Source organism: Anomaloglossus baeobatrachus, unplaced genomic scaffold (genome assembly GCF_048569485.1).
Source record: "Anomaloglossus baeobatrachus isolate aAnoBae1 unplaced genomic scaffold, aAnoBae1.hap1 Scaffold_105, whole genome shotgun sequence".
Classification (NCBI taxonomy): domain Eukaryota; kingdom Metazoa; phylum Chordata; class Amphibia; order Anura; family Aromobatidae; genus Anomaloglossus; species Anomaloglossus baeobatrachus.
This window is the reverse complement of record NW_027441875.1, coordinates 405,249-431,545: the sequence shown is the minus strand read 5'-3', so window position 1 is coordinate 431,545 and position 26,297 is coordinate 405,249. Positions and strand designations below refer to the sequence as shown.

Genomic DNA, 26,297 nt, shown 5'->3' with positions numbered 1-26,297 from the left:
CCCGGCCTTAAGTCCCGAAACCTGTGGAACTGAAAACGAGATAAAGCGTCAGCCACCCCGTTATCCACCCCCGGCACATGTTTTTCAACCACATGAATATTCCACAGTAAACACTTGAGCACCAAATGCCGCACATATGCCACTACCAGTCCAAACTTCGCTGACAAGCTGTTTATTGCATGCACCACCGCCTGATTATCGCAATGAAAGCACACTTTACGTCCCGAAAATTGCGACCCCCACAACACCACCGCCCCCACGATTGGAAACAACTCCCGCAGGGCCAGATTTTTTTACCAGGCCACTCTGCCGCCATTCCTCAGGCCACTTTCCAATGCACCAATGTCCCTGAAAATGGCGCCGAAACCCGCCGACCCGGCCGCATCCGTATACAGCTCCAGCGCACCCTTAGGCACCGCCTTCTCCAACCACAAAGCTCGACCGGTAAAACGCCTCAAGAAGACATCCCAAACCAAGAAATCTTCCTTGATCTCCCGCGTGACCCGCACAAAATGCCCCTAGGACCGCACGCCTGCCGTAGCCGTCGCCAACCTCCTGGCGAAAACACGTCCCATTGGCATAATCCTGCATGCAAAATGCAGCTTCCCGAGCCAAGACTGTACCACCTTAAGCCGCACTTTTTTTTTTTTTTTTTTTTTCGCTGCCAGCATCGCCGCAACTGCGCTCCGCAAATCCACAATCTTGTCCTCCGGCAACCTACATTCCATAGCCAGAGAGTCAAGTCACTCCCCAGGAACCGCATAACCGGCGCCGGCCCCTCCGCTTTTCTTGCGCCAAATGGATCCCAAAACGATCCGCCATTCTCTGCAAGGCGAACAACAAACCAGCGCACACCATGGAACCCGCCGGACCAACGCACAGAAAATCATCCAAATAGTGGATAATGGAGGACAAGCCGGACACGTCCCGCACCACCCACTCAACAAAGGAGCTAAACACCTCCAAATATGAACAAGAAATTGAACAGCCCATAGGCAAACAACGATCCCCATAAAACTTTCCCCCCACCAGCACAACCCAGAAGGTGCTGACTCTCCGGATGCACCGGCAATAAACGAAACGCCGCTTCTACATCCGCCTTTGCAATCAATGCACCGCGTCCCGCCGCCCGTACCAAATCCAGCGCTTTGTCAAATGAGACGTAGTACACCGCCGACAACTCCAGCGCGATGCCATCATTCCCCGACGACCCCTCCGGAAATGAAAGATGATGAATGAGCCGAAATTTGTTCGGCTCCTACTTTGGCACCACCCCCAGCAGGGACACCACCAGATTACTGCACGGCGGGCTCTCAAATGGGCCCCCCATCCTGCCCAGCTCAACCTCTTTACCCAACGTCTCACCCCCAACCATAGGGTGGCCCTTGCCGACCGTAAGTTACGACAAACCAGAGGCAATGCCTCAACCGCCGACGGAATCTGAAAACCGTACAAAACCAAACCACAAAAGCGACGCCGCTGCCCCGTCCGGATACCTACTTAAAACGGCGCCATCGCCCCTATTTTCACCAGCGTCCTCCCTTTTACCAGACCCGTCCCTGGCCTTGCCTCTCCCTTTCTTAAAACATTTGGACAAACTATGTCCCCCCCCCCCGCAGCCGGAGCACTCATGATGTAACCTACACGCTGCACCAAATTTTTACTGGCCTTCGTTAAATTGCCAGCACCAATCCCTTTTTCTGGATACCCGAGGGCCCGGCTCCCGCCCCCCCGGCGCCCCCACGAAAGGGCTGGCTCGGGGCCGCCATTAAACGCATCCATAAGGAAATGTCCTCATGGTCCCACCGCAAGCCGGGCCGCAACGCCGTCCGCTGCCTAAACTGCTCAGCATACCGCAGCCATGCCAAGCCCCCATACGTGCGATACGCCTCCCCGATTGCATCCGTATAGCCAAACAGAGCCGAGCAAGGCTCCGGCTCCTTTCCCCTATCACGCTGGCCAAAATTACGAACGCCTGCAACCAATTGGAAAAAGGAACGAGGAATGAGCCTATAACGGCGTTTTTCTTCCTCCTCCTTTTCCTTCTCGGAATCGCTCGGCTTCACCTTGCCTAGGTTAAATTTCTCCAGGGGTAGTAGGGAAAATCTCTCCACCTACTCTCCTTTCCAAATGTTTTTTTTTTTTTTTTTTTTGAGGTGCGCCCCTAGCGGTCCCTCAAAGCACACCTACACCTCGCTCTTCGCCCTATCATCCAGCCGCACCACCTCATCCTCCTTTTCCATCACCTGTTTTGTCGCCCACGGACTCCACTACTCCGCTAACTGCACCCGCCCCCACCGGCGCCTTCTCGCCATTGGCCGCTGCTGTGCCATCCGCCGCTGACCCCGTCCAGGCCGCCGCCACCAGCGCTCGCGCTAAACCCTGCAAAAAAACCCCAGCAACTGACTAAGTAAAGCTGACCCCTCTGGCGCTGCCGTACCCGCAGCCACCTCCCCAACACCAGCACCCCGCGCCGCAAGCAATGCCGAATCCACGGCTAGCTCACCCGACCGTGACGCAGAGATAGAAATCGAAACTGTGACATCCTCTGCCATCTGCTCCTCTGGTTCGTCCCCCCGACCTGAGGGCTCGTTCTTCTTCCTTGCTGTAGTCGTCCTCCAACCGTCCCAGCCCCAGAGGACGCAGCCGATGCGCCCCCTCCACCACGGCCGCCCTCCTGGGCCGCCGCGTGGGCACTGTGCGGCGACAGCCCACAAGACCGTCCTGTCCCCTGGGCCGCCGCCAACCGCATCCTCTTCCTGGAGGAGCCTCTCCCCGGGCTTGGGGGGCTCCCCACCGTCGTTTCCTGCCCTCCAGGGCCTCCGACCGGGACCTCCCGCTGGGTCCTCCCCCGCCCGAGGGAGACCGCGGCCGCCGGACGCAGTGCTGCTGACCTGAGGGACCTGGCAGTCGCAGCAGGGCTCCCGCCGTCCCTCCTTCTCTCCGCAGCCTCGCAGGTATCCTGGTGGCGCCTGCCCACCCGGTCCCCCCGCTGGCTGCCTGCGCCCGCCTCCCCCTCCCCCCCTGTCCTCGGGGGGGGGGTACAGCTGGCCTCCATCATCCGCTGGGCCCGCACCTATATAGGAGCAGCCGCCGGGACGTGCCCCACCGCCGGGGGCCCGGCATCCACAGCAGGCCCCAGGCCGGACACGCCCCCTCTCCGTGCCTCCGATCCACGCTGGGCACGGCCCGGATCCCGGGCTGCCGCCGGCCTGCCAAATCTAGCCCGAGGCCTGGGACCGGAAGTAGGCCCCAGGCCGGGCCCGCCTCCATCCAGGCCACCGCTGGCCTCAGTCCATCGCCGGGCTCGCTCCCGGCCGGGAGACGCCGCTGGGCTCTGCACTCCAGCCCGAGGCCTGACATCAGAAGAAGGCCCCGGGCTGGCCACGCCCCCTTCTCGGCCGCCGCGGCCTCGCCGGAGATTCCTCCCGGCGGCCGGGGCAGACGCTGGGAGCTGCTGCCGCCCGCCCCGCCGCGGAGGGTCCCGAGGGGGGGCTCTCACTGGGCCTCCTCGCCCCCCCCCTGCGCCCGGAGAATACCTGAACGGGGGCCTGGAACGCCGCCCGCGGCTAGAGGGGGAGCGAGGGGCAGGTGCCGACGGGGAAACCCAGGCAGCCATGACGTGGGACTGCACTGCCCGGGCCCCGTGCACCGCCATCGCCGCTCGTATCATCTGGTCCCACTTCTGAGGGTCCGCCACGTCCACGCTGCCGACGTCCTGGTCCTGGGAATCTGTCGCCGTCCGGAGTCAAAAGGGGAGGTAAGACCCCTCCCCATTACTTATATACTTCCCCCCCCTCCCCTATAGGGACCCTTTCTCCACCAATCCCCTATATCCTCCCATAATGCCCTATTTCAACTTTATTAACCCCCTCACTCCCTTCCTTCCCTCTGGTCATGTCGCCCCTCCCCCCTATGGGGTCCATGGCTTTCTCAAACACTCCATCATACAGGCTGTGTGCGCTCACAAACACTCAATTGTTATGATCAGGAACCATGGAAGACCACCATAAATCATTGGTAAAAGGTGACAAGAGCATTGGCTACTAATCTGGCCGCCATCCCCTTACTAACCAACACAACTAGAAGTAGCCGAGGGGTGAACTAACATCCTGTGCACCGCGAACCCAGCCGGAGAACTAACTATCCTAAAGGTAGGAAAGATGAATAACTCTCTGCCTCAGAAAATAGACAAGAATAGCAAGCCCCCCCACATTCAAAGACTGCGGTGATACAGGAAAACACAATACACAGGTAGATGACAGGATTAGCAAAAGGTGAGGCCCCCGCTGACTAAAATAGGAAAGGACAGGAAAGGGACTGATGGTGGCCAGAGAAAAACCCTGCAAAATACCAACTTCCTGACAGTACAAAAAGACCCTCAGATCGCTCAATCTGAACTCCGTCCTATACCAGGTGCCCTTGTCATACCAATGAACAGAAAACAAGAATCATAACAAAGTCAACAAGCCACAAACACATGGACCCAAAGGACCAATACTCCACACAGAACTGCAGGGAGTTCCTCAACAATCCACTGAGGGGGAAAATCCCTGGAAGGAAATAAACTGAAAATAACCACAGCAAAATGACAAACCCAGATAAGAGCAAAAGAACCAGACAATAAATAAACAGCAAGCACTTATCTGGGGAAGATGTGGTGTGGAGCAGGATTAAGCAGGCTAGAGATACAAAGAACAACTGACATCCGGCAACAGCCTGCAATCAGACCAGGACTTAAATAAGCAGAGAATTAGGAAAGGAAACACCCACTGCACAACACACCTGGTCTCTGTCCAAACCTTTCCTGGCCACCAGAGGGAGCCTCCCAGCAGCCAAAACATAACTAACATTCACAACAGTACCCCCTCCTTGAGGAGGGGTCACCGAACCCTCACCCACGCCACCGGGTCGCTCGGGATGAGCATGATGGAAGGCGCGAACCAACCTGTCCGCATGAATGTCAGAAGCCACAACCCAAGAGTTATCCTCCTGCCCATAACCCTTCCATTTCGCAAGGTACTGAAGCGGACGCCTACTGCGACGGGAATCCAGAATTTTTTCAACCTCATACTCCAGATCCCCTTGTACCAAAACAGGGTCAGGAGGCGCTGCTGCAGGAACTGCCGACTCCACATGTCTCTTCAACAAGGACTTATAGAAGACATTGTGAATCTTAAATGACGCAGGCAGAGTCAAACGGAAAGATACAGGGTTAATAATCTCTGAAATCTTATAAGGTCCAATAAATCTGGGCTTAAATTTAGGAGACGGAACTCTCATAGGAATATTTTTAGAGGACAACCACACCATGTCCCCTACTTTAAACCGGGGACCAACAGTCCGACGCCGGTTGGCAAACCTTTGGGCAGTTTCTTGGGACTGAAACAATTTATCCACTACCTGCCCCCAAATCTGCTGCATTCTATTCACCACCGAATCCACCCCTGGACAGTCAGACGCCTCAAGCTGCCCCGAGAGGAACCTGGGGTGATACCCAAAATTGCAGAAAAAGGGGGACACCAACGTGGTAGAGCTAGCTCTATTGTTAAGGGCAAATTCAGCCAAAGGCAAAAACGAAACCCAGTCTTCCTGATCCGCAGAAACAAAACACCGTAAATAGGTCTCCAGGGTCTGGTTAGCCCTTTCAGTCTGACCGCTGGTCTGAGGATGAAACGCCGAGGAGAAAGACAGCTGAACACCCAATTTGGAACAAAAAATCCTCCAAAATCTGGATACGAACTGCACCCCTCTGTCAGAAACAATGTTTTCGGGAATGCCATGCAAACGGACAACATGTTGCAAAAACAAAGGCACCAACTCTGATGAAGACGGCAACTTAGATAGGGGAACCAAGTGGACCATCTTGGAGAATCTGTCACAGATCACCCAAATCACAGTCATTTTCTGAGAGACGGGAAGCTCTGAAATAAAATCCATAGAGATGTGCGTCCAAGGTTTCTTAGGTACAGGCAAAGGCAATAATAGCCCACTAGAACGTGAACAACAGGGCTTGGACCTAGAACAAACTCCACACGACTGTACAAAACGACGGACATCTCGGGACAGGGAAGGCCACCAAAAAGAGCGTCTCACAAGATCCCGAGTACCAAAAATGCCAGGATGACCCGCCAAAACAGAGCAATGAACCTCAGAGACAACTCGGTCTCTCCATTGGTCTGGGACAAACAGTTTCCCTGTAGGACATCTCTCAGGTTTATCCCCCTGAAATTCCGCCAGTGCCAACCGCAGATCGGGCGAAATGTCCGAGAAAACTACACCATCATTCAGGATAGTAGACGGTTCGACAACCTCCAAAGAGTCAGCGCAGAAACTCTTAGAAAGGGCATCGGCCTTAACATTCTTGGTGTCCGGCAAAAAAGAGACCACAAAATTAAACCGGGTAAAAAACAAAGCCCACCTGGCCTGCCGAGGATTCAACCTCTTGGCTGATTCCAGATAGGTAAGATTCTTGTGGTCCGTAAGCACCACAACTTGATGTCTAGCCCCCTCCAACCAATGCCTCCACTCTTCAAATGCCCACTTCATAGCCAATAATTCCCGGTTCCCCACATCATAATTCTGTTCAGAAGGAGCAAACTTCCGAGAGAAAAAGGCACAGGGCTTAAGTTTACCCGAAGTAGCGTCTCGTTGAGACAGAACAGCTCCTGCTCCGATCTCTGAGGCATCGATCTCAACCTCAAATGGGCGAGACACATCAGGTTGCTGCAGAACTGGGGCAGAAGTGAATCGCCTTTTAAGCTCCTGGAAGGCCACAATAGCCTCTGGGGTCCAATGCTCAGCATCAGCTCCCTTCTTGGTCAAATCTGTCAGAGGTTTGACAATGGCAGAGAAATTGGCTATAAATTTACGGTAAAAATTAGCAAACCCCAAAAACCGCTGCAGGGATTTTAGAGAAGTCAGTTGCACCCAGTCATAAATAGCCTGAACCTTAATTGGGTCCATTTCAATAGTGGAGGTAGACAAGATGAAGCCCAAAAAGGAAATCCTTTGCACCCCAAAGAGGCACTTTGACCCCTTAACGTACAGTGCATTATCCTTAAGTATCTGAAAAACAGCCCGTACTTGCCCCACATGAGAGTCCCAATCATCAGAAAAAATCAAGATGTCATCCAAATACACAATCAAAAATTTACCAATAAGGTCCCGAAAAATATCATTCATGAAGGCCTGGAAGACGGAGGGTGCATTAGTGAGCCCAAAAGGCATCACTAGGTACTCAAAATGCCCCTCAGGAATATTAAAAGCCGTCTTCCATTCATCACCCTACTTAATACGGATGAGATTATACGCACCCTTACTAACCAACACAACTAGAAGTAGCCGAGGGGTGAACTAACATCCTGTGCACCGCGAACCCAGCCGGAGAACTAGCTATCCTAAAGGTAGGAAAGATGAATAACTCTCTGCCTCAGAAAATAGACAAGAATAGCAAGCCCCCCACATTCAAAGACTGCGGTGATATAGGAAAAACACAATACACAGATAGATGACAGGATTAGCAAAAGGTGAGGCCCCCACTGACTAAAATAGGAAAGGACAAGAAAGGGACTGATGGTGGCCAGAGAAAAACCCTGCAAATTACCAACTTCCTTATAGTACAAAAAGGCCCTCAGATCGCTCGATCTGAACTCCGTCCTATACCAGGTGCCCTTGTCATACCAATGAACAGAAAACAAGAATCATAACAAAGTCAACAAGCCACAAACACATGGACCCAAAGGAGCTATACTCCACACAGAACTGCAGGGAGTTCCTCAACAATCCACTAAGGGGGAAAATCCCTGCAAGCAAATAAACTGAAACCAACCACAGCCAATGACAAACCCAGATAAACAAAAGAACCAGACAATAAATAAAGAGCAAGCACTTATCTGGAGTAGATGTGGTGTAAAGCAGGATTAAGCAGGCTAGAGATACAAAGAACAACTGACATCCAGCAACACCCTGCAATCAGACCAGGACTTAAATAAGCAGAGAGTTAGGAAAGGAAACACCCACTGCACAACACACCTGGTCTCTGTCCAAACATTTCCTGGCCACCAGAGGGAGCCTCCCAGCAGCCAAAACATAACTAACATTCACAACACTCCATCATACAGGCTGTGTGCGCTCACAAACACTCCATCATACAGGCTGTGTGCGCTCACAAACACTCCATCATACAGACTGTGTGCACTCACAAACACTCCATCATACAGGCTGTGTGCGCTCACAAACACTCCATCATACAGGCTGTGTGCACTCACAAACACTCCATCATACAGGCTGTGTGCACTCACAAACACTCCATCATACAGGCTGTGTGCACTCACAAACACTCCATCATACAGGCTGTGTGCACTCACAAACACTCCATCATACAGGCTGTGTGCGCTCACAAACACTCCATCATACAGGCTGTGTGCGCTCACAAACACTCCATCATACAGGCTGTGTGCGCTCACAAACACTCCATCATACAGGCTGTGTGCGCTCACAAACACTCCATCATACAGGCTGTGTGCGCTCACAAACACTCCATCATACAGGCTGTGTGCACTCGCAAACCCTCCATCATACAGGCTGTGTGCGCTCACAAACACTCCATCATACAGGCTGTGTGCGCTCACAAACACTCCATCATACAGGCTGTGTACGCTCACAAGCACTCCATCATACAGGCTGTGTGCGCTCACAAACAATCCATCACACAGGCTATGTGCGCTCACAAACACTCCATCATACAGGCTGTGTGCGCTCACAAACAATCCATCATACAGGCTGTGTGCACTCACAAACACTCCATCATACAGGCTGTGTGCACTCACAAACACTCCATCATACAGGCTGTGTGCACTCACAAACACTCCATCATACAGGCTGTGTGCGCTCACAAACACTCCATCATACAGGCTGTGTGCGCTCACAAACACTCCATCATACAGGCTGTGTGCGCTCACAAACAATCCATCATACAGGCTGTGTGCACTCACAAACACTCCATCATACAGGCTGTGTGCACTCACAAACACTCCATCATACAGGCTGTGTGCACTCACAAACACTCCATCATACAGGCTGTGTGCGCTCACAAACACTCCATCATACAGGCTGTGTGCGCTCACAAACACTCCATCATACAGGCTGTGTACGCTCACAAGCACTCCATCATACAGGCTGTGTGCGCTCACAAACAATCCATCATACAGGCTGTGTGCGCTCACAAACAATCCATCATACAGGCTGTGTGCGCTCACAAACACTCCATCATACAGGCTGTGTGCGCTCACAAACACTCCATCATACAGGCTGTGTGCGCTCAGAAGCACTCCATCATACAGGCTGTGTGCGCTCACAAACACTCCATCATACAGGCTGTGTGCGCTCAGAAGCACTCCATCATACAGGCTGTGTGCGCTTACAAACACTCCATCATATAGGCTGTGTGCGCTCAGAAGCACTCCATCATACAGGCTGTGTGCACTCACAAACACTCCATCATACAGGCTGTGTGCGCTCACAAACACTCCATCATACAGGCTGTGTGCGCTCACAAACAATCCATCATACAGGCTGTGTGCGCTCACAAACACTCCATCATACAGGCTGTGGGCGCTTACAAACACTCCATCATACAGGCTGTGTGTGCTCACAAACACTCCATCATACAGGCTGTGTGCGCTCACAAATAATCCATCATACAGGCTGTGTGCGCTTACAAACACTCCATCATACAGGCTGTGTGCGCTCACAAACACTCCATCATACAGGCTGTGTGCACTCACATACAATCCATCATACAGGCTGCGCTCACAAACACTCCATCATACAGGCTGTGTGCGCTCACAAACACTCCATCATACAGGCTGTGTGCGCTCACAAACAATCCATCATACAGGCTGTGTGCGCTTACAAACAATCCATCATACAGGCTGTGTGCGCTCACAAACACTCCATCATACAGGCTGTGTGCACTCACAAACACTCCATCATACAGGCTGTGTGCGCTCACAAACACTCCATCATACAGGCTGTGTGCGCTCACAAACACTCCATCATACAGGCTGTGTGCGCTCACAAACACTCCATCATACAGGCTGTGTGCGCTCACAAACACTCCATCATACAGGCTGTGTGCGCTCACAAACACTCCATCATACAGGCTGTGTGCGCTCACAAACACTCCATCATACAGGCTGTGTGCGCTCACAAACAATCCATCATACAGGCTGTGTGCGCTCACAAACACTCCATCATACAGGCTGTGGGCGCTTACAAACACTCCATCATACAGGCTGTGTGTGCTCACAAACACTCCATCATACAGGCTGTGTGCGCTCACAAACAATCCATCATACAGGCTGTGTGCGCTCACAAACACTCCATCATACAGGCTGTGTGCACTCACAAACACTCCATCATACAGGCTGTGTGCGCTCACAAACACTCCATCATACAGGCTGTGTGCGCTCACAAACACTCCATCATACAGGCTGTGTGCACTCACAAACACTCCATCATACAGGCTGTGTGCGCTCACAAACACTCCATCATACAGGCTGTGTGCGCTCACAAACAATCCATCATACAGGCTGTGTGCGCTCACAAACACTCCATCATACAGGCTGTGGGCGCTTACAAACACTCCATCATACAGGCTGTGTGCGCTCAGAAGCACTCCATCATACAGGCTGTGTGCGCTCACAAACACTCCATCATACAGGCTGTGTGCGCTCAGAAGCACTCCATCATACAGGCTGTGTGCGCTTACAAACACTCCATCATATAGGCTGTGTGCGCTCAGAAGCACTCCATCATACAGGCTGTGTGCACTCACAAACACTCCATCATACAGGCTGTGTGCGCTCACAAACACTCCATCATACAGGCTGTGTGCGCTCACAAACAATCCATCATACAGGCTGTGTGCGCTCACAAACACTCCATCATACAGGCTGTGGGCGCTTACAAACACTCCATCATACAGGCTGTGTGTGCTCACAAACACTCCATCATACAGGCTGTGTGCGCTCACAAACAATCCATCATACAGGCTGTGTGCGCTTACAAACACTCCATCATACAGGCTGTGTGCGCTCACAAACACTCCATCATACAGGCTGTGTGCACTCACATACAATCCATCATACAGGCTGCGCTCACAAACACTCCATCATACAGGCTGTGTGCGCTCACAAACACTCCATCATACAGGCTGTGTGCGCTCACAAACAATCCATCATACAGGCTGTGTGCGCTTACAAACAATCCATCATACAGGCTGTGTGCGCTTACAAACACTCCATCATACAGGCTGTGTGCACTCACAAACACTCCATCATACAGGCTGTGTGCGCTCACAAACACTCCATCATACAGGCTGTGTGCGCTCACAAACACTCCATCATACAGGCTGTGTGCGCTCACAAACACTCCATCATACAGGCTGTGTGCGCTCACAAACACTCCATCATACAGGCTGTGTGCGCTCACAAACACTCCATCATACAGGCTGTGTGCGCTCACAAACACTCCATCATACAGGCTGTGTGCGCTCACAAACAATCCATCATACAGGCTGTGTGCGCTCACAAACACTCCATCATACAGGCTGTGGGCGCTTACAAACACTCCATCATACAGGCTGTGTGTGCTCACAAACACTCCATCATACAGGCTGTGTGCGCTCACAAACAATCCATCATACAGGCTGTGTGCGCTCACAAACACTCCATCATACAGGCTGTGTGCACTCACAAACACTCCATCATACAGGCTGTGTGCGCTCACAAACACTCCATCATACAGGCTGTGTGCGCTCACAAACACTCCATCATACAGGCTGTGTGCACTCACAAACACTCCATCATACAGGCTGTGTGCGCTCACAAACACTCCATCATACAGGCTGTGTGCGCTCACAAACAATCCATCATACAGGCTGTGTGCGCTCACAAACACTCCATCATACAGGCTGTGGGCGCTTACAAACACTCCATCATACAGGCTGTGTGTGCTCACAAACACTCCATCATACAGGCTGTGTGCGCTCACAAACAATCCATCATACAGGCTGTGTGCGCTCACAAACACTCCATCATACAGGCTGTGTGCACTCACATACAATCCATCATACAGGCTGCGCTCACAAACACTCCATCATACAGGCTGTGTGCGCTCACAAACACTCCATCATACAGGCTGTGTGCGCTCACAAACAATCCATCATACAGGCTGTGTGCGCTTACAAACAATCCATCATACAGGCTGTGTGCGCTCACAAACACTCCATCATACAGGCTGTGTGCACTCACAAACACTCCATCATACAGGCTGTGTGCGCTCACAAACACTCCATCATACAGGCTGTGTGCGCTCACAAACACTCCATCATACAGGCTGTGTGCGCTCACAAACACTCCATCATACAGGCTGTGTGCGCTCACAAACACTCCATCATACAGGCTGTGTGCGCTCACAAACACTCCATCATACAGGCTGTGTGCACTCACAAACACTCCATCATACAGGCTGTGTGCGCTCACAAACACTCCATCATACAGGCTGTGTGCGCTCACAAACAATCCATCATACAGGCTGTGTGTGCTCACAAACACTCCATCATACAGGCTGTGTGCGCTCACAAACACTCCATCATACAGGCTGTGTGCGCTCACAAACACTCCATCATACAGGCTGTGTGCACTCACAAACACTCCATCATACAGGCTGTGTGCGCTCACAAACACTCCATCATACAGGCTGTGTGCGCTCACAAACAATCCATCATACAGGCTGTGTGCGCTCACAAACACTCCATCATACAGGCTGTGGGCGCTTACAAACACTCCATCATACAGGCTGTGTGTGCTCACAAACACTCCATCATACAGGCTGTGTGCGCTCACAAACAATCCATCATACAGGCTGTGTGCGCTTACAAACACTCCATCATACAGGCTGTGTGCGCTCACAAACACTCCATCATACAGGCTGTGTGCACTCACATACAATCCATCATACAGGCTGTGTGCGCTTACAAACAATCCATCATACAGGCTGTGTGCGCTCACAAACACTCCATCATACAGGCTGTGTGCACTCACAAACACTCCATCATACAGGCTGTGTGCGCTCACAAACACTCCATCATACAGGCTGTGTGCGCTCACAAACACTCCATCATACAGGCTGTGTGCGCTCACAAACACTCCATCATACAGGCTGTGTGCGCTCACAAACACTCCATCATACAGGCTGTGTGCGCTCACAAACACTCCATCATACAGGCTGTGTGCGCTCACAAACACTCCATCATACAGGCTGTGTGCGCTCACAAACACTCCATCATACAGGCTGTGTGCGCTCACAAACACTCCATCATACAGGCTGTGTGCACTCACAAACACTCCATCATACAGGCTGTGTGCGCTTGTGGCGCCCCTGAGGCTTCCGTCGCCACAGGTCATTGCACCCCATCAGCGGTGTGATGCCCCATTCTGGGAGAGGAAGAGAGTGAACTCCGGTCCCCTGGTAAATTCACACTACACCCATTGCTAGGGACACACAGGACCAGGGAAAGTGGCAGGCAACCCTCCCATGCTGCATGCTGAGAGGGGCTGTAAGACCCATCCCTGCTCCCATAGGGTGGTAGCTTAGCAACTGGGGAGGTGGGAGGAGCCACCAGAGAGTAGATAGAGAAGGGAAGGTCAAGTTTAGTCAGTTCGCTCGGGGAGTGAGAGAGTAAAGAGTGAGCATGTAGTTGGAGGAGAAGAACGAGAGCAAGGAGGGAGGAGGAGGCCTGCTGGAGGCAGGCAAGGAAAAGGAGAAAGAAAAGGAAGAAAGGGTCGCAGGTCCGCGGGTAGTCCTGTAGGTACCACGAGCAGTCCTTGTTGGGTACCGAAGCCGAGGGCCCAGAGGCGCTACGAGTAGCTGCAGGCTGCGGTGGCCTGTTCTACATTAACATCGGTGGAGTGATTATGCTGCGACAGGGGACGGTCCCTAGAGACTGGAGGAGTGAAAAGACAATCTCCAAACAGTAAAAACCGAGGCCCAGGGACGTTGCAAGCTCCCAGGGCCAGAACCCAGAGCAGACCTTCAGAACAGGGGTAATCAGCCGACAGGTGACCCCCCAGCCTGGAGGCTGCGGTGGAGGCCAAGCCAGGTCCATCTCAACTAAGGCAAGGCTAGTGAAGACAGCAGAGAAGGAGACACTAAGAGAAGGGTACCGGATTTCACACTCTGAATCACCCAGAAGGCGGAGGTCCCTGACAGAGGTCCCAGCAGTCCAAGGGTCCTGCTGCCCTGACAAGAACTGTGAGTAAAAGAACTTGAACTGCACCCTTGGAGTTGCCTCTGTTATTTCTGCTGCATAGACACTCACAAGCACCAACTGTGCCCCGGGCATTGCTCCACCTGTGGGGAGCAGTACCACCATTGCTGCCATAACATCATCCCGGAGGCCCCACACAGCAGCGGCGGCTTAATAGCCGCATACCACAGGTGGCGTCACGAACACAACAAATACTAAGCAATCCACATATTCTACTGACACCCACCAGGGCCACGGAGCCGGGCCCAGCCACCACTGACTACCGCCGGACTAGTCCGGCCCGGCACCGGGTGTCCCATAGCCCTGGGGTGGGCGAGTCAATCTTGGCGTCACGAACAGGATTTCGTGCACGGTCTAACTGAGTACTGTGCGCCTGAGGAACCGTGTGACAGACTGTGTACGTTACTGAGAAACCGCCGCCATTAGCGCTGCTGAGAGCGGGAAGAAGGGGGCGTGCAAGAAGAAAGGGCGCGAAGAGAAGCCCCGCCCCCTTGTCCAAGAAAAGCGCGCGAAGCGGTGCCCGCCATAGAAGGCGGAAGAAGAAGAGATGGCGCCCAGATAAGCTGGCCGACTGGCAAAGAGAACCTGAAGGCCAGACCAGCAGAAAAAAAGAAAATGTACCTTATCGCAAACGGAGTGATGCCGGCCATGGTGGGCTGGGCGCCAGTCTGGCGCCAGTTGCTAGTGCAGCCCCTGGCCCCGCCTCCAAGAAGGGAAAGGGAGCAGCCGAGTGGCGTGGTCGAGCACCCGAGCAGTGTTCCAGGCAGCATCCCCCAGGTCGGAAGCATGACGGAGGAGCTGCAGAGAGGTGCGCCAGGGACCGGCAGAGAGGATTGCAAGCTGGATCGGCTCCAGGAAGAAATGAGAGTTCTGGCCCGGAGGCTGAGCAGCATGGAGGCGGACCGGCGGAGAGAGACACCGAGGGTGCCGGAGGATCTGGAACGGTGGATGGATGCCGCGGAGCAAGTGCAGGGTGAGCAGCCAGAAACCCCGTCCAGTCCGGACCCAAGGCCCCGCCATGAACCCCCGCTTAGCCCCTTCACTGACCCCCTGGCTTTCCCGGCCTACCCAGCGGACGCTCGGTGGAGCACCGGAGGCCTGCCTGAGACCCCCGCAGACGGAGCCTGGGGTGGGATGAACCCGGAGCAACTAGCGGGCCCCCTGCCGAGTCCCCCTGTGAGCCTCCTGGGAATGGCATCCCCGGGAGCGAATTGGGACGCAGCACCCATAGAAACCAGGGGACTGCAGCGGCCGCTGCTCCCCAAGCAGACTCCCCTGGCCAACGAGCTGACGTGCCGGAGGCTGGTGGTCGAGTACCAGCGGGAGCGGGAACTCCGGGAAGAGAAGAGAAGGGCCCGAGAAGTCGCCAATCTGGCCTCCAAGGAAGAGGTCCGGAAGGCCCTGAAGGGGACCGAGTGCCCAGTAAGACGGGGCACCGTAGTTGATTTTCGGCAGAAAGGTGGCTGGGGCTTCATCCGAGAGCCCGGCCTGGGCAAGGATGTGTTCGTGGCCCGGAGAGATATTGAGGAGCACCTGCCCAGAGGCCACCCAGGGCGCGATGCCAAGCCGGGTGATGTGGTTGAATATGCCCGGCTGATGGGGGACCGCGGGTGGTATGCGCTGCATGTGCGCATTGTGCAGGAAGAAGCGACCCCGGAGGAACCGGAGTGGCGCCGCGCCATGCCATCTCGCAGCGATTCCCCTGCCAGCAGCGGCCGCAGCCCTCCAGACAGACAGACCCAGGCCGCAGAACATTGCAGCGGGCCTACAACAGTTACCCAGGACATGCAGACCAGGATCTCCATGGCGCGTGTGATGCAGGGCGCCCGGCCAAAGCAGGGCCCCAGAGACCACAGCAATAGCCCCCTGCAGACAAGCAGCCCTCTGCAGCAGCGCCGTGCAACGCCTACAGGCAGCCCCACTCCAATCCAGGCTGCGGGACAGCGCAGAAGGTCAGGGACCAGTGCTCAAGGGACCCAGACGATGATCTCGTCAGCGTACCTGCTGCCAGGAGCCATGCCGGAGTGGGATCCTGATATCTATCCTCGAGAGTAAGGAAGATGAAGAGCTGCCGAACTGTACATAGCCCCTTATTCTTTTTGAAGAAGTCCCTTATGTTTTGCCCCTGATTCTTTTCGAAGATGCCACCCTTTCCTACTGTACTGCCCCTGATTCTTTTCGAAGACGTCACCCCCCATGTTATGTGCTACCGGGCCACTGAACTGGAGTGTGGGCCCCGGTGGAAGTGTATGTGTTATGTCTTACCAGGCCACTGGACTTAGTGGCTGGTATGTAGTTTATATGTCTATGTAACCAGGCCATTGGACTTAATGGCTGGTTGATTATGTCCTTTTGTTTGATTGAAAGAAACGAACTGCCGGGCTACTGGACTTGTAGTAGCCAAAAATGTATAAAGTTGCACCTGTTGTGCCCCCTACCAGAATTATGGGGGATTTGCCCGAACCGTGCAACGGACTGGAAGTGCACACTTAGAGTTTTCTTTATAAGAAGTTCGCAACGTTTATGATATGTGCCTCCCATAAAGGGAAGAAATGTTTTACTGTTTTATGTTATTGCATACCAAAAATGTTTTGCAGTTCTCCCATTTGTTTTTGTTGTTTTTCAGCCCGAGGACGTGCTGGGATTTGCTGTGGGGGTGTGTGGCGCCCCTGAGGCACAGGTCATTGCACCCCATCAGCGGTGTGATGCCCCATTCTGGGAGAGGAAGAGAGTGAACTCCGGTCCCCTGGTAAATCCACACTACACCCATTGCTAGGGACACACAGGACCAGGGAAAGTGGCAGGCAACCCTCCCATGCTGCATGCTGAGAGGGGCTGTAAGACCCATCCCTGCTCCCATAGGGTGGTAGCTTAGCAACTGGGGAGGTGGGAGGAGCCATCTGAGAGTAGATAGAGAAGGGAAGGTCAAGTTTAGTTAGTTCCCTCAGGGAGTGAGAGAGTAAGGAGTGAGCATGTAGTTGGAGGAGAAGAACGAGAGCAAGGAGGGAGGAGGAGGCCTGCTGGAGGCAGGCAAGGAAAAGGAGAAAGAAAAGGAAGAAAGGGTCGCAGGGCCGCGGGTAGTCCTGTAGGTACCACGAGCAGTCCTTGTTGGGTACCGAAGCCGAGGGCCCAGAGGCGCTACGAGTAGTTGCAGGCTGCGGTGGCCTGGTCCACATTGACATCGGTGGAGTGATTAGCTGCGACAGGGGACGGTCCCTAGAGACTGGAGGAGTGAAAAGACAATCTCCAAACAGTAAAAACCGAGGCCCAGGGACGTTGCAAGCTCCCAGGGCCAGAACCCATAGCAGACCTTCAGAACAGGGGTAATCAGCCGACAGGTGACCCCCCAGCCTGGAGGCTGCGGTGGAGGCCAAGCCAGGTCCATCTCAACTAAGGCAAGGCTAGTGAAGACAGCAGAGAAGGAGACACTAAGAGAAGGGTACCGGATTTCATACTCTGAATCACCCAGAAGGCGGAGGTCCCTGACAGAGGTCCCAGCAGTCCAAGGGTCCTGCTGCCCTGACAAGAACTGTGAGTAAATAACTGGAACTGCACCCTTGGAGTTGCCTCTGTTATTTCATCTGCATAGACACTCACAAGCACCAACTGTGCCCCGGGCATTGCTCCACCTGTGGGGAGCAGTACCACCATTGCTGCCATAACATCATCCCGGAGGCCCCACACAGCAGCGGCGGCTTAATAGCCGCATACCACAGGTGGCGTCACGAACACAACCATTAATAAGCAAGCCACATATTTTACTGACACCCACCAGGGCCACGGAGCCGGGCCCAGCCACCACTGACTACCACCGGACTAGTCCGGCCCGGCACCGGGTGTCCCATAGCCCTGGGGTGGGCGAGTCAATCTCACAAACAATCCATCATACAGGCTGTGTGCACTCACAAACACTCCATAATACAGGCTGTGTGCGCTCACAAACACTCCATCATACAGGCTGTGTGCGCTCACAAACACTCCATAATACAGGCTGTGTGCGCTCACAAACACTCCATCATACAGGCTGTGTGCGCTCACAAACACTCCATCATACAGGCTGTGTGCGCTCACAAACACTCCATCATACAGGCTGTGTGCGCTCACAAACACTCCATAATACAGGCTGTGTGCGCTCACAAACACTCCATAATACAGGCTGTGTGCGCTCACAAACACTCCATAATACAGGCTGTGTGCACTCACAAACACTCCATCATACAGGCTGTGTGCGCTCACAAACACTCCATCATACAGGCTGTGTGCGCTCACAAACAATCCATCATACAGGCTGTGTGCGCTCACAAACACTCCATCATACAGGCTGTGTGCGCTCACAAACACTCCATCATACAGGCTGTGTGCGCTCACAAACAATCCATCATACAGGCTGTGTGCGCTCACAAACACTCCATCATACAGGCTGTGTGCGCACACAAACACTCCATCATACAGGCTGTGTGCGCTCACAAACAATCCATCATACAGGCTGTGTGCGCTCACAAACACTCCATCATACAGGCTGTGTGCGCTCACAAACACTCCATCATACAGGCTGTGTGCGCTCACAAACACTCCATCATACAGGCTGTGTGCTCTTACAAACACTCCATCATACAGGCTGTGTGCGCTCACAAACACTCCATCATACAGGCTGTGTGCGCTTACAAACACTCCATCATACAGGCTGTGTGCACTCACAAACACTCCATCATACAGGCTGTGTGCACTCACAAACACTCCATCATACAGGCTGTGTGCACTCACAAACACTCCATCATACAGGCTGTGTGCGCTTACAAACAATCCATCATACAGGCTGTGTGCGCTCACAAACAATCCATCATACAGGCTGTGTGCGCTCACAAACACTCCATCATACAGGCTGTGTGCGCTCACAAACACTCCATCATACAGGCTGTGTGCGCTCACAAACAATCCATCATACAGGCTGTGTGCGCTCACAAACACTCCATCATACAGGCTGTGTGCACTCACAAACACTCCATCATACAGGCTGTGTGCGCTCACAAACACTCCATCATACAGGCTGTGTGCACTCACAAACACCCCATCATACAGGCTGTGTGCACTCACAAACACTCCATCATACAGGCTGTGTGCGCTCACAAACACTCCATCATACAGGCTGTGTGCGCTCACAAACACTCCATCATACAGGCTGTGTGCACTCACAAACACTCCATCATACAGGCTGTGTGCGCTCACAAACACTCCATCATACAGGCTGTGTGCACTCACAAACACCCCATCATACAGGCTGTGTGCACTCACAAACACTCCATCATACAGGCTGTGTGCGCTCACAAACACTCCATCATACAGGCTGTGTGCGCTCACAAACACTCCATCATACAGGCTGTGTGCGCTCACAAACACTCCATCATACAGGCTGTGTGCACTCACAAACAATCCGTCATACAGGCTGTGTGCGCTCACAAACACTCCATCATACAGGCTGTGTGCGCTCACAAACACTCCATCATACAGGCTGAGTGCGCTCACAAACACTCCATCATACAGGCTGTGTGCGCTCACAAGCACTCCATCATACAGGCTGTGTGCGCTCACAAACACTCCATCATACAGGCTGTGTGCACTCACAAACACTCCATCATACAGGCAGTGTGCGCTCACAAACACTCCATCATACAGGCTGTGTGCGCTCACAAACACTCCATCATACAGGCTGTGTGCGCTCACAAACACTCCATCATACAGGCTGTGTGCGCTCACAAACACTCCATCATACAGGCTGTGTGCGCTCACAAACACTCCATCATACAGGCTGTGTGCGCTCACAAACACTCCATCATACAGGCTGTGTGCGCTCACAAACAATCCATCCTCCAGGCTGTGTGCACTCACAAACACTCCATCATACAGGCTGTGTGCGCTCACAAACACTCCATCATACAGGCTGTGTGCGCTCACAAACACTCCATCATACAGGCTGTGTGCACTCACAAACACTCCATCATACAGGCTGTGTGCGCTCACAAACACTCCATCATACAGGCTGTGTGCACTCACAAACAATCCATCATACAGGCTGTGTGCGCTCACAAACACTCCATCATACAGGCTGTGTGCACTCACAAACACTCCATCATACAGGCTGTGTGCGCTCACAAACACTCCATCATACAGGCTGTGTGCACTCACAAACACTCCATCATACAGGCTGTGTGCGCTCACAAACACTCCATCATACAGGCTGTGTGCGCTCACAAACACTCCATCATACAGGCTGTGTGCACTCACAAACACTCCATCATACAGGCTGTGTGCGTTCACAAACACTCCATCATACAGGCTGTGTGCGTTCACAAACACTCCATCATATAGGCTGTGTGCACTCACAAACACTCCATCATACAGGCTGTGTGCACTCACAAACACTCCATCATATAGGCTGTGTGCACTCACAAACACTCCATCATACAGGCTGTGTGCACTCACAAACACTCCATCATACAGGCTGTGTGCACTCACAAACACTCCATCATACAGGCTGTGTGCGCTCACAAACACTCCATCATACAGGCTGTGTGCGCTCACAAACAATCCATCATACAGGCTGTGTGCGCTCACAAACACTCCATCATACAGGCTGTGTGCGCTCACAAACACTCCATCATACAGGCTGCAATTATTTCCTGTACAATTTTTTATTATTTTTACAAGAACAAACAATGCGTTTCGACAAACAAATGTCTTCCTCAGGTGTATTGTCTGGACGCACTACATTTCTGACTAGATTTTATGTTAAATTCTATAGGGAGTTCTAACACGTTAATTCGGGTGGGGACCAAGTCTGGCCAGTTTTTGACACACCCATTAGAAATTGCATTGCAGGTCGGTAGTTTGTAGAGATCCTAAGTCGGGCTTTGCACCTTGCGACATCGCAAGCCGATGCTGCGATGTCGCACGCGATAGTCCCCGCCCCCGTTGCAGCAACGATATCTTGTGATAGCTGCCGTAGCGCACATTATCGCTACGGCAGCTTCACATGCACTCACCTGGCGTGCGACCGTTGCTCTGGCCGGCGTGCCACCTCCTTCCTAAGGGGGCGGGTCGTACAACGTCAGAGCAACGTCACACGGCAGGCGGCCAATAAAAGCAGAGGGATGGAGATGAGCAGGATGTAAACATCCCGCCCACCTCCTTCCTTCCGTATAGCCGCCGGCGGCAGGTAGGAGATGTTCCTCGCTCCTGCGGCTTCATACACAGCGATGTGCGCTGCCACAGGAACGAGGAACAACATCGTACCTGTCGCTGCACCGGCATTATCGAAATGTCGGAGAATACACCGATGATACGATAACGACGCTTTTGCGCTCGTTAATCGTATCATCTAGGATTTACACACAACAATGTTGAAAGTGACGCTGGATGTGTGTCACTTTTGATTTGACCCCACCGACATCGCACGTGCGATGTTGCAACGTGCAAAGCCGCCCTTACACCATACAATTAAATGAAGAAAAAAAAACAACACAAAATAAAAAAACAAAAACCATTAAGATGTGATATGTAATTACTTGTAACTATCTACTACCTTTGTTAGGTTTAAAAGCTTATTTGTATGAAAGAGTTGATCAAATACTCATAAAACACTGAAAAGACACCTGATAAAAAACACTCATATAAAGCAATATAAAAATACACACCTTAAAATGCCCATAAGGAATATATATACAGGTAATACATTTTGTTATAAAAATGTAGTAATTTTTCAACCCTGGGATGTGTTCTCTTTTTTTGTTCTATGTTCCCTCAGTTATGTTGTTCCGTTCATCTGGGTGTAGAGTCCCCATTTTAAATATCCAAAAGGATTCTTTGCGGTTTAATCTCTCAGCACGGTTTGGACAATCCTCAGGGATTTGTTACTTTTATGTTGAATTTTTTATTATGTTTCAGGCATAAATGTCTGGATAAACTGTTTCATAAATCCAGTTTTGGCATTGTGCCTGTGGCCATTCATACGTGTTGTAAGCGACTGCATGGTGCACCCCACGTACTGGATGCCACAGACGCATGTGATCACATACACTACAAATTGGCCGTCACAAGATAGCGTCTGCTTCATTGGAATTTGTTCCCCCGTATTGTTGCACAGAACAGTATCTGCATTGTGATCAATAATTTCACAACAGCAGCATTTTTTTGCCCGGCATCTTGTAACACCCATTTTTCTGTATTTATTTTTTAACATAGGTTATTGACACCCTGGGAATTGCTTTAAATTGCTGGGGGCGATAATACCTTTTATAGTTTGTCCCCTGCGATAGGTAATGTTAGGTTTTTGTGGTAATACTTTTTACAAATATGTATCCCTTTTCAAGAGATACCAGTATTTGTTCAATATATTTACAATATCGTTATTATTATGATTGTAAGCCGTAATGAAATTGTACCGCCATCTATTGTTTTTTTCTATTGTATTTATTTTTGTTATTTCCATTTTTATTTTTAACCAAACCTTCGTCCTGAGTCCTCTGTAAATTAGCGGTAGAGGCGCTCATCATCAGCTTTCTCGGACACTGTTTATCATCACATCTATTAATCAGTATTTTGGATTGTTCTATATAGTCCTCTTTGTTCTTTCTGATTCTATGGAATATTTGTTTTCCCTTTTTTGTTATGCGCGCTGCGATAGTCCAAAAAAATATTCGTATCGATTGTTAAAAAAGGTTTTACTAATAATCTGTTTGCCCTCATGGGATAACTCTAGATCCAAAAATTAAATGTTTTCTTTCTTAATTTCTGCAGTAAATGTCACGCCGCACTGGTCCACATTCATCTCACTTATACATTCCTCTGCCTTTTCTTTACTTCCCTTCCATATAAAAATTAAATCGTCTATGAATCGTCGACTGAATTGTGCTTCAGGATAGGGAAGTTTATTTGAAAGACGCGTTCAATATACTTGCGGATGAAAAATATTATAAAAAAATTAAAATCTGATCCCTCTATGTACTGAGGAATATCATGATTTAATTAATGATGCGCATAGAAAAAACATAAATAAAAAAGAAAAGAGATTTCTGACCAACAAATATCCGAATCCAGTAATATTCTATCACCTGCCCAAAGTACATGAGAGCCTGGACAATCCGCCGGGCCGGCCAATAATAGCGGGATTGGCCAATAATAGCGGGGCCGGCCAATAATAGCGGGGTCGGCCAATAATAGCGGGATCGGCCAATAATAGCGGGGCCGGACAATAATAGCGGGATCGGCCAATAATAGCGGGATCGGCCAATAATAGCGGGGCCGGCCAATAATAGCGGGATCGGCCAATAATAGCGGGATCGGCCAATAATAGCGGCATCGGCTCACTCGCCAGTCAGCTGTCGCATTATAGCCACCTGTTTCTGCGAGATCTGGTAAAAGCCTCCCCTCACGTCTCCTGGACTCACATCAGCTTCTTATGAGTGTAAGAATAGAACATGGAGGAGGATTTTCTCTTCATTACCATGGATGTAAATGGCCTATACTCGAATATCCAGCATGATTTGTGCATACGAGCAGTAGGGTATTATCTGAACAGCATTACCGATATGCCGGACCTGCAGAGGGAATTCCTCCTGAAGGGTCTGGGTTTATATTGGAACTTTACCTCTTTACTTTTCAGGATCAGCTTTATCTGCATCAGCTTGGTACAGCGATGGGGGCGCGGGTAGCCCCAAGATTCGCTAATCTATTCATGGGGCTATTCAAGTCCTCATCGCCGATTAATCTACAACCATATGCCGAGCATGTAGTGCTATATTGTCGATTCATAGAGGATTTTTCATTCACATAGATACCAAACACAACGCATCTATCAGGATTTTAGTGGCCAATATTAATTTGTCGGGATACCAGCGATTGCCTAGTAAAGACAAATGGTGCGCTGCATTCAGCGCTTCACCGGGATTCTGACAATATGCTCTTTATTTTTCTAGCATTAACGTGGCACCTAAAAACGGTGTTAATAGTTTTTCTACTTAAGAGAACAAAGGAACGTTTTTGTGTGCCCTCCATCAACCAGAGATCAGCTCCATCACCCAGAGATCAACTCTACCACCCAGAGATCAGCCTCATCACCCAGAGATCAGCCCCATCTCCTAGAGATTAGCTCCAACACCCAGACATCAGCTCCAACACCAAGACATCAGCCCCATCACCTAGAGATCAGCCCCATCATCCAGAGATCAACTCCAACACTGAGAAATCAGCCCCATCTCCCAGAGATCAGCCCCATCACCCAGAGATCAGCCCCATCACCCAGAGATCAGCCCCATCACCCAGAGATCAGCCCCATCACCCAGAGATCAGCCCCATCGCCCAGAAATCAGCCCCATCACCTAGAGATCAGCCCCATCACCCAGAGATCAATTCCATCGCCCAGAAATCAGCCCCATCGCCCAGAGATCAGCCCCATCACCCAGAGATCAATTCCATCACCCAGAGATCAGCTCCATCACCCAGAGATCAACTCCATCAACCAGAGATCAGCCCCATCACCCAGAGATCAACTCCACCACCCAGAGATCAGCCCCATCACCCAGAGATCAGCCTCATCTCCTAGAGATTAGCTCCAACACCCAGACATCAGATCCAACACCAAGACATCAGCCCCAACACCTAGAGATCAGCCCCATCATCCAGAGATCTGAACCAACACTGAGACATCAGCCCCATCTCCCAGAGATCAGCCCCATCACCCAGAGATCAGCCCCATCACCCAGAGATCATCCCCATCACCCAGAGATCAACCCCATCACCCAGACATCAGCCCCATCACCCAGACATCAGCCCAATCACCCAGAGATCAGCCCCATCACCCAGTAATCAGCCCCATCAACCCAGAGATCAGCCCTATCAGTAAACACTCGGATGGGCTGCGGGCACCCCTGACCACCACACCTGTAGTGCTCCTCTATGGCCCCCATCATCTCGGTGGGGAGCAGGTATCTTCTCATCTCCCCTCTATGGACCGCTGATAGTTATTACGTACCGTTCAGGTTTAGGGAAGATGAAATCATTTTCCGGCCTCCGTATAAAGTACTCGTCTGCGTGTCGCGGCGTGGCGACTGTCCGTACTGGTGGAGGGGCCACTACAGTGGTCTCAGGTTTAGGACGGCTGATCCGAAGATACCGGGGCAGAAAAAGGATGAAAATCTAAACACAGAAGGGAGACATTAGTATGGGGAGAGACGCCGTCCCCTCACGTGCAGCCCACCGTACCTGCCGCACCCACTGGGGCATATGGTGGGTGTTGGGCGAACGGTGGTGAAGGTTCAGGACCACCACACTCAGAATGACGGAGAAGGTGACCAGGATCATGGTGAACATCAGGTAGTTGACGATGATGGGAACGGCCAGCGAGGTCTCCGGGACCTTATCAGCCAGAAGCAGCAGGAAGACGGTGAGGGTGAGGAGGGCGAAGATGGAGAGGGTCATCTTCTCACCTGGAAACGAGGATGGGGTAGGGAGGATAAAAGGAGGAGCGACCATGGAAACGTGGCATACGTGTGTACTGCCCTACTGTACAACTATGTCAATGTGTACCGCATACTACGTCTGTGTATACCGCCCTGCTATACAACTATGTCAGTGTATACAACCCTACTATACAACTACGTCTGTGTATACCTTCCTAGTACACCACTATGTCTGTATATAGCGCCCTAGTACCGCACTATGTTTGTATATACTGCCCTAGTACTGCCATGTCTGTATATACTGCCCTAGTACCGCACTATGTCTGTATATACCGCCCTAGTACTGCCATGTCTGCATATGCCCCCTAGCACCGCACGATGTCTGTATATACCGCCCTTGTACTGTCATGTCTGCATATACTACCCTGGTAGTACTTTTCGTCTCCACCAATACAAGTATGCACCATATAAGTATGATGCACTGAATTAGGCCAGAGATATTATTATGA

At 51.7% G+C, this 26,297-nt stretch overlaps 1 protein-coding gene across 1 annotated transcript in view; it reads right to left on the bottom strand.

Moving 5' to 3' along the window:
* The window catches only part of CHRNB1 (cholinergic receptor nicotinic beta 1 subunit), a 149,660-nt gene that overhangs the window by 26,738 nt on the left and 96,625 nt on the right, over nucleotides 1-26,297 (bottom strand). The window contains exons 8-9 of the mRNA XM_075331918.1: nucleotides 25,592-25,815; nucleotides 25,362-25,525 (exon numbers count right to left, since the gene is read on the bottom strand). Of these exons, the coding sequence (XP_075188033.1) occupies nucleotides 25,362-25,525; nucleotides 25,592-25,815 (388 nt within the window). The remainder of the gene's footprint in view (nucleotides 1-25,361; nucleotides 25,526-25,591; nucleotides 25,816-26,297) is intronic.